Source organism: Corvus hawaiiensis, chromosome 3 (genome assembly GCF_020740725.1).
Source record: "Corvus hawaiiensis isolate bCorHaw1 chromosome 3, bCorHaw1.pri.cur, whole genome shotgun sequence".
NCBI classification, from domain to species: Eukaryota; Metazoa; Chordata; class Aves; order Passeriformes; family Corvidae; genus Corvus; species Corvus hawaiiensis.
The window spans coordinates 119989846-120004881 of record NC_063215.1 but is presented as its reverse complement, the minus strand read 5'-3'; the positions used below and the strand labels follow the sequence as shown (position 1 = coordinate 120004881).

Here is a 15036-nt window from a genome sequence, read left to right as displayed (position 1 = left end):
CATTAACATGAATTTCTAGAAAACAGTAGCAACAAATAACCAAAAAGCAAAGATCTGGGCAAGTGAAAACTGCCTTGGAGGCTAATCCCAACCTCTGGAAGTGGGGTTTTGTTTTCAGTTGTCATTGGCACTGATTAATATAAGCACATCTGTAGCCTCGAGCAGTGGTGGAGCTTTAATGCTTACCTGGGACCTTCTGTCCCTCCTTTCCAGTTCTTTTTCTAAAGCATGCAAAGTCATTGGCTGTCAAACAAACCCTGAGAAATCTTTCTTCATGTGCAGTATGTTCACAGAGAACATTGCCTTTCCCACGTCCAAAGATGTGCTTTGTAATCCAAAATGTAACAGTGCCCATCTTTCACTGAATTCCAATTGGAATTCCATTCCTTGTGTGGTCATAGGTGTCTATCAAGAAGAAGATGGCAGTCAGAACTTCAGTATGAATTTAGCTAAGTCATAAAATGGCATTATAAAAATTAAAAGCTGCTGGAACTGGACAAGAAAATAAATGAAGATTAATTTAACCTTCTCAGGAGATGAGAATATTTTATTTGTGTGACCAGTAGTTCATTGCATTATGTATTTGATTCCAAAAAAAAAAAAGAAAATGATGGTGTGGATGACCTTGACTACATGACAAATGGATTTTTTTATTCATTCACGTCTCACAGCATCTAGACCCGATATCCAAACTTTTTTGCATGAACTGGAAGAGAAAATACGAACCTTGCAAGCAGCTGACCAGAGAGTGCTACCAAATTGCTCAGACTGCTGAGAGGGTGTTTTTAAGCTCATGATCAGTAAAACTCCAGCTCCAAAGCTAGGCTCAGATTTGTGGAATAAGATCAAGCTCTCTAAAAGTTATGCAAAGCAAAATTCTGTTGGTTTGGCTTTTGGGAGGAGGGATGCCTTTTCTTTTTTTTATTTTTTGTTTCAATAATCCATTTTGATTGAAGTGGGTAAGGGTGATAATGTGGGCACAAACCATTTAAATTCACCATTAAAATTTTATTTGAATGTGCAAGAAAGTAAAGTACTGAAAAATGGAATGAACCAGCTTCAGTCACAGCAACCCCTTGGCTGATATAAAATTTAGATCTTTAAATCCTGTGAAATGGAGCTGGTTTTTAAATTCCCAAGGTGTGCAGGAAGCATGTTTTCTCAGGATTGGGCTTTCTCTTTGTGTGTCAAATGGGCAAAATCTGACAGAACTGCTTTGAGCTTCGAATCAGCTGGGATGTTCTGTGTGACCCCGGTGCCAAACATGCCAGCTGGGAATGACCTCTGGAATTCTCAGCAGTGCTGGCTGTGCCATCCCCTGGCACGGCTGGCACTAAGGGCAGCTCCCGGTGTGCCCCCCAGGCCTGTCCATCCGCAGCGTGTGCTGGAAAGCCGACAGACTGCTGGCGGGGACACAGGACAGCGAGATCTTCGAGGTGCTTGTGAGGGAGAGGGACAAGCCCATGCTGATCATGCAGGGCCACTGTGAGGGGGAGCTCTGGGCCCTGGCCGTGCATCCCAAGAAGCCTTTGGCAGTCACGGGCAGCGACGATCGATCCGTGCGGTAAGGCTGCATCTGGTTTGGTGATTTTATTACTTCACGTGCCCATTAATTTGTAATGGATTGACTTGCTGGCCTTACGTTAAGACTCTATTAAGACAACATTTTTCCCCCGTGTTTTTCTTAGCAGCTTTGCTTTTTCTCTTCAGTTTTCATATTTGGGTGCCACACATTGGGTAAAAGTAATCAGAATTTATATTCAAAATGTGCTGGATTTATGTGTTCTGCTTGAAGTACTGATTTATTCCTGTTGTGTAAAAGTGACCTAAATAGAGAGTGGCCACCTTGTACTTCTCTTTTGGTAAAACAAGCAACAAGCCTAAATACCTTCATCCAGTGTTTTACTCAGAAGGTGTCTGCTTCAGCCTTGAGTGTTTAGGAAATCTGATCTAAAACCAATTCAGTTAAAATGCCAGAAAATGAGATTGATGAAATGCACCTGTGTCACAAGGGGCAGCAGAGGAGCAGACACTGATCACTTCTCTCTGTGACCGGTGACAAGACCCAAGGGAACGGCTGCAGCTGAGTCAGGGGAGGTTTGGGATGGGTATCAGGGAAAGGCTCTTTCCCCAGAGGGTGGTCGGGCACTGAACAGGCTTCCCAGGGAATGGTCACAGCCCCAAGGCTGCCAGAGCTCCAGCACAGAGAGCCTGGACAACGCTCCCAGGGATGCCCAGGGTGGGATTGTCAGGGTGTCTGTGCAGGGCCAGGAGCTGGACTTGATCCGTGTGGATCCCTTCCAACTCAGGATATTCTGTGATTCTATGTTTAGTTGTAGCACTTGTGCCTTGAGGCTTTGTAGCAGAGATTTTAAATTTTGTCCACATATTTGTGGACATTGTCACAAAGTGAAGGGTGTTCCTTTTTCTTGTCCCTATGAAAATTTGGCAAACTGATAAGCCTCTGGGGGAAAAAAGGCATTTTGTTGTGCTTAGTGAGACTTGACTGTAGAGTTTGGAGGTCCAGCTCACACTCTCCCTGAGTCCACAACCACAGAGCTGCTGTGTGTTCTCACCTAAGCATGAACTCTGCCCAGTGGAACTTATTATTTACCTGTGATTAAAGAGATGGAGATTTTCCTGAGTGCCAAAGCTACTGGAGACGTTTTGGGGAGACCTGGCTTTGTTTTGGCAGTCTCCCATGTCCTACCTTCAGTGGTGGTTCCACCCTTGCAGCACAGCACAGGCCCGGGTTGGTTGTCCCCTGATGGCCTGCTCGGTGGTTTCTCCTCACTCTGCTATCCTGATTTCTAACTCCTCCATCAGTTTTTTTCCAAACCCATTTCACTGCTTTTTGTCTTCTACAGATGATTTGAATGCATATTTATAAATCAACCCCAGGCAGTTACCGAAGAGATTTACAGTTTTTAGGGACTACTAGACAACCTATTTTGGAAACATAGATGTGGATTTTACCCTTTGGCCCTATTTCAATGGGAAAAATCCATCTCCTACCGTACACCCATCTTCTGATCAACGCTCCTTCAGATTGCACATTATGATTCACCTCTGCCTTGAGGCTTGCTGCTCAGCTGGAATTTCTTTTTTCTTCCCTTTCAATCTTTTCACTTGTACTGGTTTCCTATCCATACTATCCCTCATCTGTTTCTAACCCCAATTAAAATCTGCGTGTGAAACCAACAGAACTGCCAGTTGTTCTCTACAGTCCTGTTTTCTCCCTGCTTCCTGCAGGAGGATTATTTCTTTCAGTTTATGCAGTGCATGAATGGTCTCTTCTGCTGGGGTTTGCCTGTCCAGTGTCACAGACAGGCACAAGTGTCCTGTCAGGATGCAGGTTAGCTCTGGAGGAAGGGCTGCAAAGCTGGGATTAGCATTGCACTGCCCTGAAGCCAATAAGCCCCACTAAGATGGGATTTCTTGTCTTGGGTTTATCTCTTGGTGAGCAGAGTAATTCAGCTCCTGGAGCTGGGGAGGGTGCTGCTGACTCAGAGCCTGACGCAGTTCGCGCCCCTCCAGGAAGCACGGCAGGATCTGTGTGCTCATCAAGCCTTGATGAGTTCTGCTCTTACCATTCTTATCACTGTTGGAGCAGTTATGATATCCCTGATGCCTTTGGACATGCCATCTCTCAAGTGTGCAGGGATTTTACTGCCCTACATCGCACATCTTTGAGCTGTTTGGGCACTAGAAGAGTGGGGGATTTGAATCCTAGTGGATTTTTTAATAGATTATGGCTTCATGTGAGGAATTCCAGTGAAATGTATAAATACTTCCTTTAAGATAAAAAAGTACGCAAAAGCATTTCCCTACAATTTTTCTGTAACACTAAAATTGCATCAACAGGGATGCTTCTGTATTGCACTTCACTGGGTAATTTTTCTTAGTATTTGATTATCACACTATTTTGCAAAGAGTGAGTATATAATATAAATCTAAATTGGTTTAGAAATAAAAGTATTTAGTGAGTCAGATGATATTCTTGTGTCTGCGATGTCTAAATGAGAAGAGGAGTTACTGTATTTTTCCCTAGCCCAGCTGAGAGAAGGCTCTACCCAAATATAGGCTTCTTACATGTTACATTTCCAAAGCAAAGCATCTCAGCTAGGAAAACTGCCTGCTCCCTGTCTCTTACCACAGGAACCGGGAGAAATTATCATTCTCTGAGGGCACAGGGAATTATTTATTACATTTACTAAACAGACTGTCATGTATTGCAATTATGCTTCTAGAGTATGGGACAAACTGATTTTTGTGGAAGTAATATTTTGGAGCAACAATTGTATCCTAGTGTTTCCTCCAAAATCTTTCCAAAGCCTTCCTGGTTCATTCCTTTTTGTATTGAGCTCACAGCTTCTGCCTTGTGAGGCTGCAAGATTCTTGATCCTGCTTCTGGTTTGTCTTTGAAACCAGTTTTACATCTGTTTGTTTTCCACCTTCTTTTCAAGCTCCATCCAAGTTGTGTTTATACTGTTTGTTCTAGTGCCAACAACGTAACTTTTTCTCCTTTGGAGCCTCCTGTGCTCCCAGTGCCTCCAAGCTTCCTGTGCAGAGCAGAGCTCAGTACAGCTCTCTTTGTGCCCGTGCCTTCACTGGAAACGGGAATTGTTACTGTTCCAAAGTTTGTGCTACAACTCTCAGTAGTATCTCCCATCCGGCCTGAGCGTTCCTTCCTGTCCAGCTTTGCTCTACAACTTGGTCCAGTGTCACGTTACAGTTCCTGCACAAATTGTTCTTTTGTCCAGTTTAGCGCATAATCTCACCTGCTGATTCGTAATTCTCATACTTTACCAAAGATTTTACCAATATATTGAATTTATGACTGTCCTCAAAATAAAAATAGCTGGGTATTGTTGGCTTAATTTCTCTACGCTGAGAGAGGTGTTTTATGCATTTTCCCCATTCTTTTAACTGTTCTTTAAATTTCTGGGTTTTGCAGGCTACTGAGATCTGACTAACCAGCCTATAGTGATCTGGGAAGCTCCCTCCATTCCTTCAGAAAAATATAGGGCCATTATTTGCCTTTATCTTAGGACATAATTTACTGGTTGATTCTTTTTAACTGCACTGCTGTAAATGAGGGAATCAATATGCAGTTTTGTCTCCTAGCTCGTTCAGAGTTAGGACAAGAAGATCTTCCCTGTGGTTGGAATGCTCATATTCCCTGAGTGTTGCTTTCAGTGAAAATTTCACTCAGAGCTGCATTGACCCTTCCTGTCTACAGAAGCTGCACTTTTTCTTATTCATTTTGGAGAATTCTATCAGATAAGTCTGGAAATGGCACCAAGTGATGGTGTAATTGAGCTTCACTCTGTTTTCTTCTTCCACATTATGTGTTCAGGTTAAAAGAGACTCAGTCCTTTACACAATATTAACGCAAGGGGTGTGTGCAATTGATTTTACTGATTTTACTGAGTTAGACCTTTGGGGTTCCTCTTGACACCCAAATCCTGGGGAGTCAGGAAGAGCCCCCTCCTGCTCTCCCTTCCCTTTGGGGCAGGCTGTGGAGCCTTGCTGACCATGCCTTGATCGCTCGCTGTAATATGGAAGAGGCCGTGCGAAGCGTGTCCTTCAGTCCTGATGGATCCCAGCTGGCACTTGGGATGAAGGATGGCTCCTTCATTGTCCTCAGAGTAAGGTAAGATGGTATTTTATCAGAAAAAAGAAATAATACTTGCAGATGCATCCATATCACTTCTAAGAGGTGGTAGTTCGGCAACGAGGAGAAAATCTATGCTTTATTTAATTTCAAAATGTTAGCTCTTAGTAATAATATTGATAAAACTTAAGGTTTTCAAGTTTGGCTCTTTTCCTGTAGTCTGAAATTATACAGGTATTTAGTGAGAAGAAATGTGCATAACAGAGAGAGCATAGTTTTGAGAGGGATCTCCTTGACTGCATGATTTATTTCCTGTCATACACATACCAGGCAAAATAATTGGTGATCAAAAGACATTTTTAAGTACTTTCAAGGTATACCTGAATTCTCCTTTTTGTGTTAGAGGAAAGCTTTTTTTTGCATGGCTGCCTCTTAGGCATTTTCTGTCTGGAATGCTGTTATGGAGGGCGCACAAAAGCAGGTAAAACGTGAAATTTGCCAATGAGTGAAATAGGCAGATCCCCAGGGTGATTTCAAAACACAAAACATGTTTTAATTGATACCTGGAAGAGTTTACCCCCTCTTGGCCGTTACTCCATATGTTTGCCAAGCATATACTTAAAATACTTGGAACTCCTAGCTGATAGGAGGGAAAAGCCTGGGAAAACCCCTGTAATGCTCTGCTTCAATGACTTTAACAAAACTTAAGTGAGCTGTTCACATTAATTTAAAAGTCTTCCCAATGATTACTATTTTTCTAAAGAAGTTAATCTTCTTTGTCTCCCTGTAATCTTGTCCTGCTAATTTGTCTGATGCCTCCTAGAAATCTCTGTCTTGGGTTAGGAATGCTTCTCCTTTCAGGACTTTGCTTTTAAAAGTACTGTGTGTCAGGATTTAAAAGATACACCTACAAAATGTACCTAAATAAATTTGGGTTGGATGATACTAGCAGTACTTCATTAGAGCAAGTGGAGAGAATGAAGAGCATTGTGGACAGACAATGTGGTTTCTATTTGTTGCTTTAGAAGATGCTTAGAACCAATGAAAGCAATAGGAAGTTATCCACAAAAAAAGAAGGAAGCAGTGGGAAGTTATCCACAAAAAAAAAGGGGTTTTAAAGTGAAATCTGATTTTTATTGTACACATTATTCAGTGCATTTGTCGTCTTATCTGTGGATTCAAGTTCCTGGGTTCCCAGTTGCCATTCTCACCTCTGGCTCCTGCAGGGACATGACTGAGGTGGTTCACATCAAGGACCGCAAGGAGGTGATCCATGAGATGAAGTTTTCCCCGGATGGCTCCTACCTGGCTGTGGGCTCCAACGATGGGCCTGTGGACATCTACGCCGTCGCCCAGCGATACAAAAAAATCGGGGAATGCAACAAATCCTCCAGTTTCATCACTCACATTGACTGGTCTGTGGACAGCAAGTTCCTGCAGACCAACGATGGTGCTGGAGAGAGGCTCTTCTACAAGATGCCCTGTGAGTTTACAAGGGGCTCGTGTTATGAGCAATTAAATGTTGGTTTTGGTTTGAAGAAAACACCACAAATAAGATATAAATATTACAGCTGCAAGTGGAGTTTTCTGGCTGGAACTTAGAGAAATACCCACTGCTTGTTTTCAAATCAGTACTCACTGAATAGCCTCAGCTTTAAGGAAAAGCTGTCTCTGCTGTGTAAATCATACATTTTTTTCATAGCAACTTTTCCAGGTTGACTCACTCTCAGGTAACCACCAAAGCCCCTCTGACCCTGTTGTGCTTCCTTCAAATGATAAATGATTCCTGTTTGTGATCAGAATGTTTTTAAAAATGTAACTAAAAATAGGAGAACTGTTTGGGTCAGCTCAAATTGCTGAGGTTCTCAGTGTTAAAGCTTGTTAGTAGAAACAGCACTGATAACTAATTGACTTACTTTTACTTGAGAATGCTTTAAAATATTTAGAGGAAACTGTTGCAGAAGAGAGCTTTAGAAAGAAAATTTTGAGTTCTTTTGAGCTAGTTTGGCAGCCTTCAATCAACTCTAAAACAGCCCTGTAAGTAAAAAGTACCACAGAATGGCTGACTGACCAAGTACTCACATTTCAGGGACATAAGACAATGTGGACGAAAAACTCCTAGTAGCACATGAGCGTGATTTAGAAATTTGTATTATTAACCTAGTACTTGAAAGTGTTCTAGGAACTCATGCTATTCACAGTACTTTCTACTGAAGGCATTTCTTTGGTAGAAGTGATTTGGAATTATGAAGTTTTTCCACTTTTGTATGTTTTCAGCATGCTAATTCTAATTAGCATGCTAATTCTCATTAGTATTCTAATTATTTCGAATGCAGCTGCATTAGAACTCCTCAGATGTGTGATGTCCTCAAACACCACAAATGAGAGATTATAGTAATTTAAAGAAGATTGTGACTCTTCTTAATTGAGGTTAAAAATTAATCACAACTAGAATACAGATAAATATGATGAAAAGAAACAGTTTCTTAAAAGCAAATTATGAAATTGGTTATTCACCTGCACATTTTCAGCTGGGAAGCATCTAACGAGCAAAGATGAGATCAAAGGAATTCACTGGGCCTCGTGGACTTGTGTGATAGGATCTGAAGTGAGTGGAATTTGGCCAAAATACACAAACATTACAGATGTCAACTCTGTGGATGGGAATTACAACAGCTCCGTGCTGGTGACTGGCGATGACTTTGGGCTGGTGAAATTATTCAGGTTTCCATGCCTAAAGAAAGGTAAGATGGAATCTTGTACGGCTGAAAAATGCAATATTTATCTCAACACTGTGTCAGTGTGTTTTCTAATGGTGGCTTTTCATTCTGGTGTATAATTCAAATTAGTGTGCACAATTCCTGTGAGTATTAATGGATACAGAGACCAGACTTTAACCTTCTCTGTGTAGTTGTTTTCAGAAGTGTAGAGCATGTGTGGCTGCTTCGTCAGGATTTGAACTCTACCTAGCATAAAGCCAGCAATCCAAATCAAACAACCTTTTGCCCTTCTATGAGCTTCAGTGTTTAATTTGATATCACATCTCAGTGTATTTTCAAAATCGGTGTTCTTAGGAAATATGTAATGCATGGGTCGAGTTCACACTGGCACTCATGGCCAGAAAGGTGAAAATTAAACCTTGTGTGTGTCTGGTACTCCCTTCCAAGATTGAAGCACTTTTCTGACAACTGAAGATACTGTCCATATTATTTTATGCCACTTATCCTTATATTATAATTACTTTTGTATTAGAATATCAAATGAGGCATTTGAGTATTTTTTGGTTTTCAGATTTCACAAGTGTGTGTTTCTGTTTGGAGCCTAACTTCATTAGTTACATTAGTTACAAGGTTATTTTTTTTCCCCCCTTACATACCAGCAGTTCTCTTCTTGTTTTCAGGAGCTAAATTCAGGAAATATGTTGGCCACTCAGCCCATGTCACCAATGTGCGCTGGTCCCATGATTTCCAGTGGGTTTTGAGCACAGGAGGTGCTGATCACTCTGTTTTTCAGTGGAGATTTGTTCCAGAAGGGATAACCAACGGCATCCTGGAAGCCTCTCTGCAAGGTAAACATCATCTCTGCTCTAGTATTTATTAAATTAAATCAACAGAGAATGCAGCACTGCTGGAAGAGCTTTCATTGAATTAACAGGAAAAAAAAATTATAGTTCTTTGGAATTGCATATGCTCAACATTTTGGGGACATTGGAGTTCTCAAAGACAAGCCTTGGTTTGGGGCACATTAAAAGCTGCTGCAGCCTGCAATATTTGTGTTTGGGAATACATGAGCAGCATTCTTCTAAGTGTCTGGAAGAAGAAATTTCGAGGGACTGGATAGTTGAATTTTCAACCTTAGCCATCTAACTTGCATTCAGAAGTCACACTACACGTGTTTAATTGTTTAGTTTTATTTTTCAGTGCAATCTCACATATCTCACAACAAATATCTCATATTTATGCAATAGCTGTGCTTCGGATATTCTTCTTGTTCTATTTGTGATCCTTATAATATCCTAACACAGCCATATGCACTGTGTCATGGTGGTTGCTAAAATCTAGATTCCCTGCAGCAAAAGGGCAAAACTTCACTCTGTACACACACAATTTGGTAAAATATCTACAGCAAATATTTTAAGCACAAAAAGTGATCAGTGGACGCTTTCATTTGCCATTTTTGTGTGTCTGCACTCCAGAGCCTGTTAAGAAAGCAGAATTCTCTGATGCTGGAACTGTACCAGTAACTGTTCAGTGATTTTGCTTCTCTCTGCCACCCTCCTGCCCCGGGCAGGGAAACAGGAGAGACAGAAATGAAGTCTGACACATTCAGTCAGCCCCCATGACTTTTACAAGCTGCTTGAGCTTTGAAACTTCTTGAATAGTGCTTTGCCCATAGTCCAAATGATATAAAAACATCACTAACTATTTTCTTGCAATTCCACGTGTTCAATATATTGATTTTTTTTTTTAAAGCAGAGGGTGGTGTTGATTCCTACAGCGAGGAATCGGATTCAGATTTATCCGATGTGCCAGAGTTGGATTCTGACATTGAGCAGGAAGCTCAAATCAACTATGACCGCCAGGTGAGTGTGAAATAACACACACTGCCAATTACCTGGCAAGTTCCCATCACTATTCAGCAAAGAGAAGAAGTTTACTGCTGACTCATAGACTGCTCTCAGTTACTTTGGTGGTATTCAGCTGATTATGCAACCAATATACCTAAACCCTTGAGCTGGAGATGAGAATTTGAAAGAGTTCGGAGAAAATAATTTAGAAGTGTTTTTTTGGGGAGTTGGAACTAGGTGATCTTTAAGGTCCCTTCCAACCCATACCACTCTGTGATCTTGATTCTATTTACAAGTCACTTGAACCTGATTCCAGGGGTGTTGTCATTATAAATTGAGTATTGCCTGGCCCCTTTCCAATGACCTGTAGCTGCAATGGGGAAAGGTCAGAAATTCCTTAGAGCAGGACTGGGGTCTTGTACTAAGGGGGAAAATCACAGAATAAGTTGGTTCATGTTGATTTAAGAGATTTAATGGCTGACATGGGGCTGCTTTCTGGAATGTGGGAAGTTCACCTCTAACATTCCAGGCTTTAGCCAAAGGCATCCTTTATCTTTTCACCTCACTTTCTAGACAGCAATAAATTGCATAGGTCCTTCTGCCAACAGTTTCTTTCACCTGTTTATTACAGAGATCAGTCGTGATTGGCAAATGAAACAGAGATTTTGTCAAATTCTCTCCCTCCCCTCTCTTTTACTCTGAGTTTCATCAGAATGCTGGTCCCATGCTCCTCCTCCCCTCCTCCTCCTCTTGATTTTCCATCTGTATTCAAATCAGTCATCATCATCCTCCTCCACGCTGCCTGTGTGTCAAAAAGGACGTCTGGGTTTAAAAATTACAAGTGACAATATCGTTGTAGGCAGTTAAACAGCAGTATTCCAGGCAGGTTAATGCATGGAAAACCAGAAGCAACTTTAAATAGCATCTCATATAGGAAGTGTGAGACAGCCCCAAGCAAGAGCTGCACTTGGCATTTTATTAAAGGAAATAATTGACAAAGGCACAGGGAAATAAAACCATTAACCTTATTTTGAGGATTGGGGTTCTTTTTTTTTTTTTTTCTTTTTAATGTTATGTCTGAAGCAGCAGAGAAGATTCTGCATTTTGAGATGCATCAGACCATGATGCCCCAGTATTCTGTTTCACTGAGTTTGTTTCTTTCTTTTCCTTTCTTCCAAAAATCCAGTGTTGCATCTTGGAAGTCAGGTAGACTTCTGTGGGAGTGGCAATTTCATTGTCCATTTGTCCAAGAGATGTAGGCACAGAAAACAAATGCTGAAGCTACATTTCAGCATAGTAACGGATTTTGTTTGGAGCCACAGCTCTGAGGATGCTTCAAACACCTTTAGTGGCTCCACAGTTTTAACATGCCTGAAATGTTTAAATGGAAAGTATTTTGTGTATTTATAGAGCTGTAATTGTACTTCGGGATGCTGGACATGTTGTCAGATTACTGAAGTGGTTTTGATTCCTGTGTATGTCACCATAATCCCTAGGCAGAATCAGCTCTTCATGCTCAGCTTTGAGCATGAACACTGAAGCACAACACCTAGAAACTTCCAGTCAACATTTACATTCCTTTTCACTAAGCGACACTGGAATCTTCTAGAAAAAACAGACCCTGCTGCTGCTATTCCAGATTGCTGTTCTGGGCCACTCAGGTCAGGGAATTCATTCTCCAGAAAACATTTATTATCATCTAAAGGCTGGGAACAACAGTGCCTGACTCTGCATTGGAACCACTGAACATCACATTAGCATGTATTAAATTTCGTGCTTAAAGTCACTTTCACTCACATATACAAGTATTTAGAAAACCAGAGACATGCAGTTAACTTTAGCACTTCTTCTGTAGGTTTACAAAGAAGACCTACCTCAGCTGAAACAGCAAAGTAAAGAGAAAAACCATTCTGTGCCCTTCCTTAAGAGAGAGCGAGCGCCCGAGGACAGCTTGAAGTTGCAGTTTATACATGGGTAGAGTAATATCAGATAAGATTTGCTTTTTCTGATTGATTAATGTTGCTGGGCTGTTCTAACAATTCATATCAGAGCATAGGCAAAGGAGTTTTTGGTGCTTACCCACAACTGATTTGTCATTATTACTGTGGTAATTCTTAGAACATCAGATGTAGCTTTTCTATTTTCAGTTGTATTTCAGGCTGGATGGAGCTCTGAGCAACCAGGTCCAGTGGAAGATGTCTCTGCCTGTTGCAGGGGGTGGAACTGGATGATCCATAAGGTCCCTTCCAGCCCAGATCATTCCATGATTCTCTTTCTTAAGGAACAAGGGAAGCTTATAGCACTGATAAATAATACACCAGTGTTGAATTCTATGAAATTACATTTTGTACTTGTTGCTCACTACCCCTGATGTTTCCTGGAGCAAAGATTCTCTGTTAATTGCTTGTGACAGTTGTGATTTGTTAAAATGCCTGGTAGATTTATGCTCCAATCCAATTCCCTGTGAAGCCTACCTGGACACAGTTTTATGTAAATGATTCAGCCTTTTTGTGAAATCAGTGCTGATTTAGGAATTGAGTGCAAAGTAACCCTTGAGAAGATTCCTGAATTCCTGCTCTTGGTGGGAGCAGTCTCTGATACTTCTGAGCTCAAGCTGTCACCACAGGACTCCTTTCCTCTAATGCCCAAATGATGTGTAACACAGATTTCCTGAGCAGTTCTGGGGCAGCCACGAGGTGTTTGGTGTTTGCTGCAGGTACAGGGGCTATGACTGCAGGAACAACCTGTTCTACACGCAGGCAGGAGAGGTGGTTTATCACATCGCCGCCGTGGCCGTCGTCTACAACCGGCAGCAGCACTCACAGCGGCTCTACCTCGGCCACGACGACGACATCCTCAGCCTCAGCATCCACCCTGTCAAGGACTATGTGGCTACTGGGCAGGTGGGGAGTTCAAAGGGATAGCAATAATATTTACGTATGACAATTAGGGAAAACGCCGTTCTCTTCAATTTTCCTTTACTCTTAAATGTAATTTAAGTAATGTAAATTTAATTTACACTTAAATGTAGTGTTTCCTCCTAAATCCAGGCAAGCTGAGTGTTGTTTCCTATTTTCCTGCCAAAACTGTTGGAGGTGATGATGAAACCGTTCCTATATAGCATAAACACTGCCAGTCTTGTGCTGTGGCCTTCAAAAATCTTACATTCGCTTTGAACCCCTGCTGTGAAATGCAGGAGCTGTATTTTATCTACTTTCTAGAAAGTTATGGACTTCCATTACTCAGTTGCAGTATTTTTGTACTGTAGGAGCTTTCAACAGCCTTGCTCAGATAAAAGCTGTTGGGCTCTTTCTGATATTTGGTACTGAGTATGATGTCTTCGGTGTGTACATACACATTCAGACATCAGGATAAATGATACCATGAATATTCTGCTGAACAATGATCGTTTTAGAGACTATCCACTGATACTTCTCTGAAAGAGAAAATAAATCTTGAAAAAGATAAAAACATGACAAAGTAGTTACCTCTGTAGTGTTTTAAAGACATGATGCTGCTAATTACTGTTATTGGTGTGCTTCGAACTTCTGTGGGCAGAGATCCCAATTAACCTTCTAATTCAGGTTGGAAGAGATGCTGCTATCCATGTTTGGGACACCCAGACCCTGAAATGTTTGTCATTGCTCAAAGGCCAGCACCAGAGAGGAGTGTGTGCACTGGATTTTTCAGGTCAGCCACAGCCTATGTTTATCTAAATGATTAATTAAAAGGCAGTCCTTGTGATGAAATTTTAATTCAAAGAGGTGTAAGATTACAGCTAGTACCAGTTTTACATGGAAGGCTGCTGACTGTTGGGATAAAAATAGTGTGTGTAGTAAAGTCAGTCATGGGCCTTTGGTCACTCAGTCAATGATTGATTTTGGTGGTGTCTGATAGATACTACCAAGTGTGCAGCTGGAATTCTGGTCACTGTCTACATGGTGGTATGAGAATTTTAAAGCAGGCAGGATGGTGACTCAAAGCATATAAATGAATTAGAAATGTCACCTCTGGGCGCATCCAGTGCTTCACATTTGCTAACAATTGCCACATTTTTCAGTGAGTTTACAGAAGTAGTAAATATGACAAACAGTTGTCTGCTGTGTTTCCCACTTGTCTTTCCAAGCTGGCTGCCCTAAGCTGTCTCAGTTTTTAAGAGATAATTCCTGTGTGCAGCACTGAGGAATATCATCCATATGGGGGGGACTTAAATACTTCTACATCTTTATAAAAGGGCTTGAAAATTCATTCTCCCTTCTTCTGTTTAAAAAAAAAAAAAAAGATTATCTGAACTATCCTCTATTTGATCTGAATTTTTTTTTTTCAATTAAATGTAACTTATTTCATATTATGCTCTCCAGAAATGTGGTAAGAATTCATTAGGATGTAGATCACATTTATAAGACAAGACTATATGAAAGACTAGATAAATCTGTGGAACTCAGTCATGTTCCATTATCAGGACAGGAGCCCTGGTGTTCATCCAAGAGCTGGAATTCAAATATGAAATTGCTGACCCACTGTGGTGTGTAAGCTCACTCTCTTCAAGATAAAGTGCCAGAAGGAGGGAAATGGATAAGGATGATTTAACTGACATTGTGTTCATAGATGTCAAAAAACTTCTTGTTAATCTTTAGTTGAACGAATGTTCCTATATTTGAAAATAGTTTGTGGTTTGCATTTTTAACACCAAGTAAATTCCTGTCCAAGTAGGAATATTCTGGGTGTTGGAACCCATGTACCTGTAAAGAATAAGCTGGCCAAATATTCTGTGGGCATAAATCTGTAAAAGAATACTGAATGTCTTTTAAAAAGTAGCAACCCCTCAACATTACAGTGTTGCTTTAGGACC

At 41.0% G+C, this 15036-nt stretch overlaps 1 protein-coding gene across 11 annotated transcripts in view; it reads left to right on the top strand.

Annotated features, from left to right (window-relative positions):
• Positions 1 to 15036, top strand: part of EML6 (EMAP like 6) — a 90609-nt gene that overhangs the window by 38794 nt on the left and 36779 nt on the right. For 7 of the 11 annotated variants that reach the window (XM_048297021.1, XM_048297029.1, XM_048297027.1 and 4 more), the window contains exons 8-16: positions 1363 to 1564; positions 5519 to 5656; positions 6844 to 7100; positions 8149 to 8361; positions 9018 to 9185; positions 10090 to 10199; positions 12040 to 12158; positions 12901 to 13087; positions 13769 to 13874. In XM_048297021.1, coding sequence (XP_048152978.1) covers positions 1363 to 1564; positions 5519 to 5656; positions 6844 to 7100; positions 8149 to 8361; positions 9018 to 9185; positions 10090 to 10199; positions 12040 to 12158; positions 12901 to 13087; positions 13769 to 13874 — 1500 coding nt within the window. The remainder of the gene's footprint in view (positions 1 to 1362; positions 1565 to 5518; positions 5657 to 6843; positions 7101 to 8148; positions 8362 to 9017; positions 9186 to 10089; positions 10200 to 12039; positions 12159 to 12900; positions 13088 to 13768; positions 13875 to 15036) is intronic. The other 4 variants (XM_048297030.1, XM_048297028.1, XM_048297024.1 and 1 more) reach the window with 1 other exon arrangement.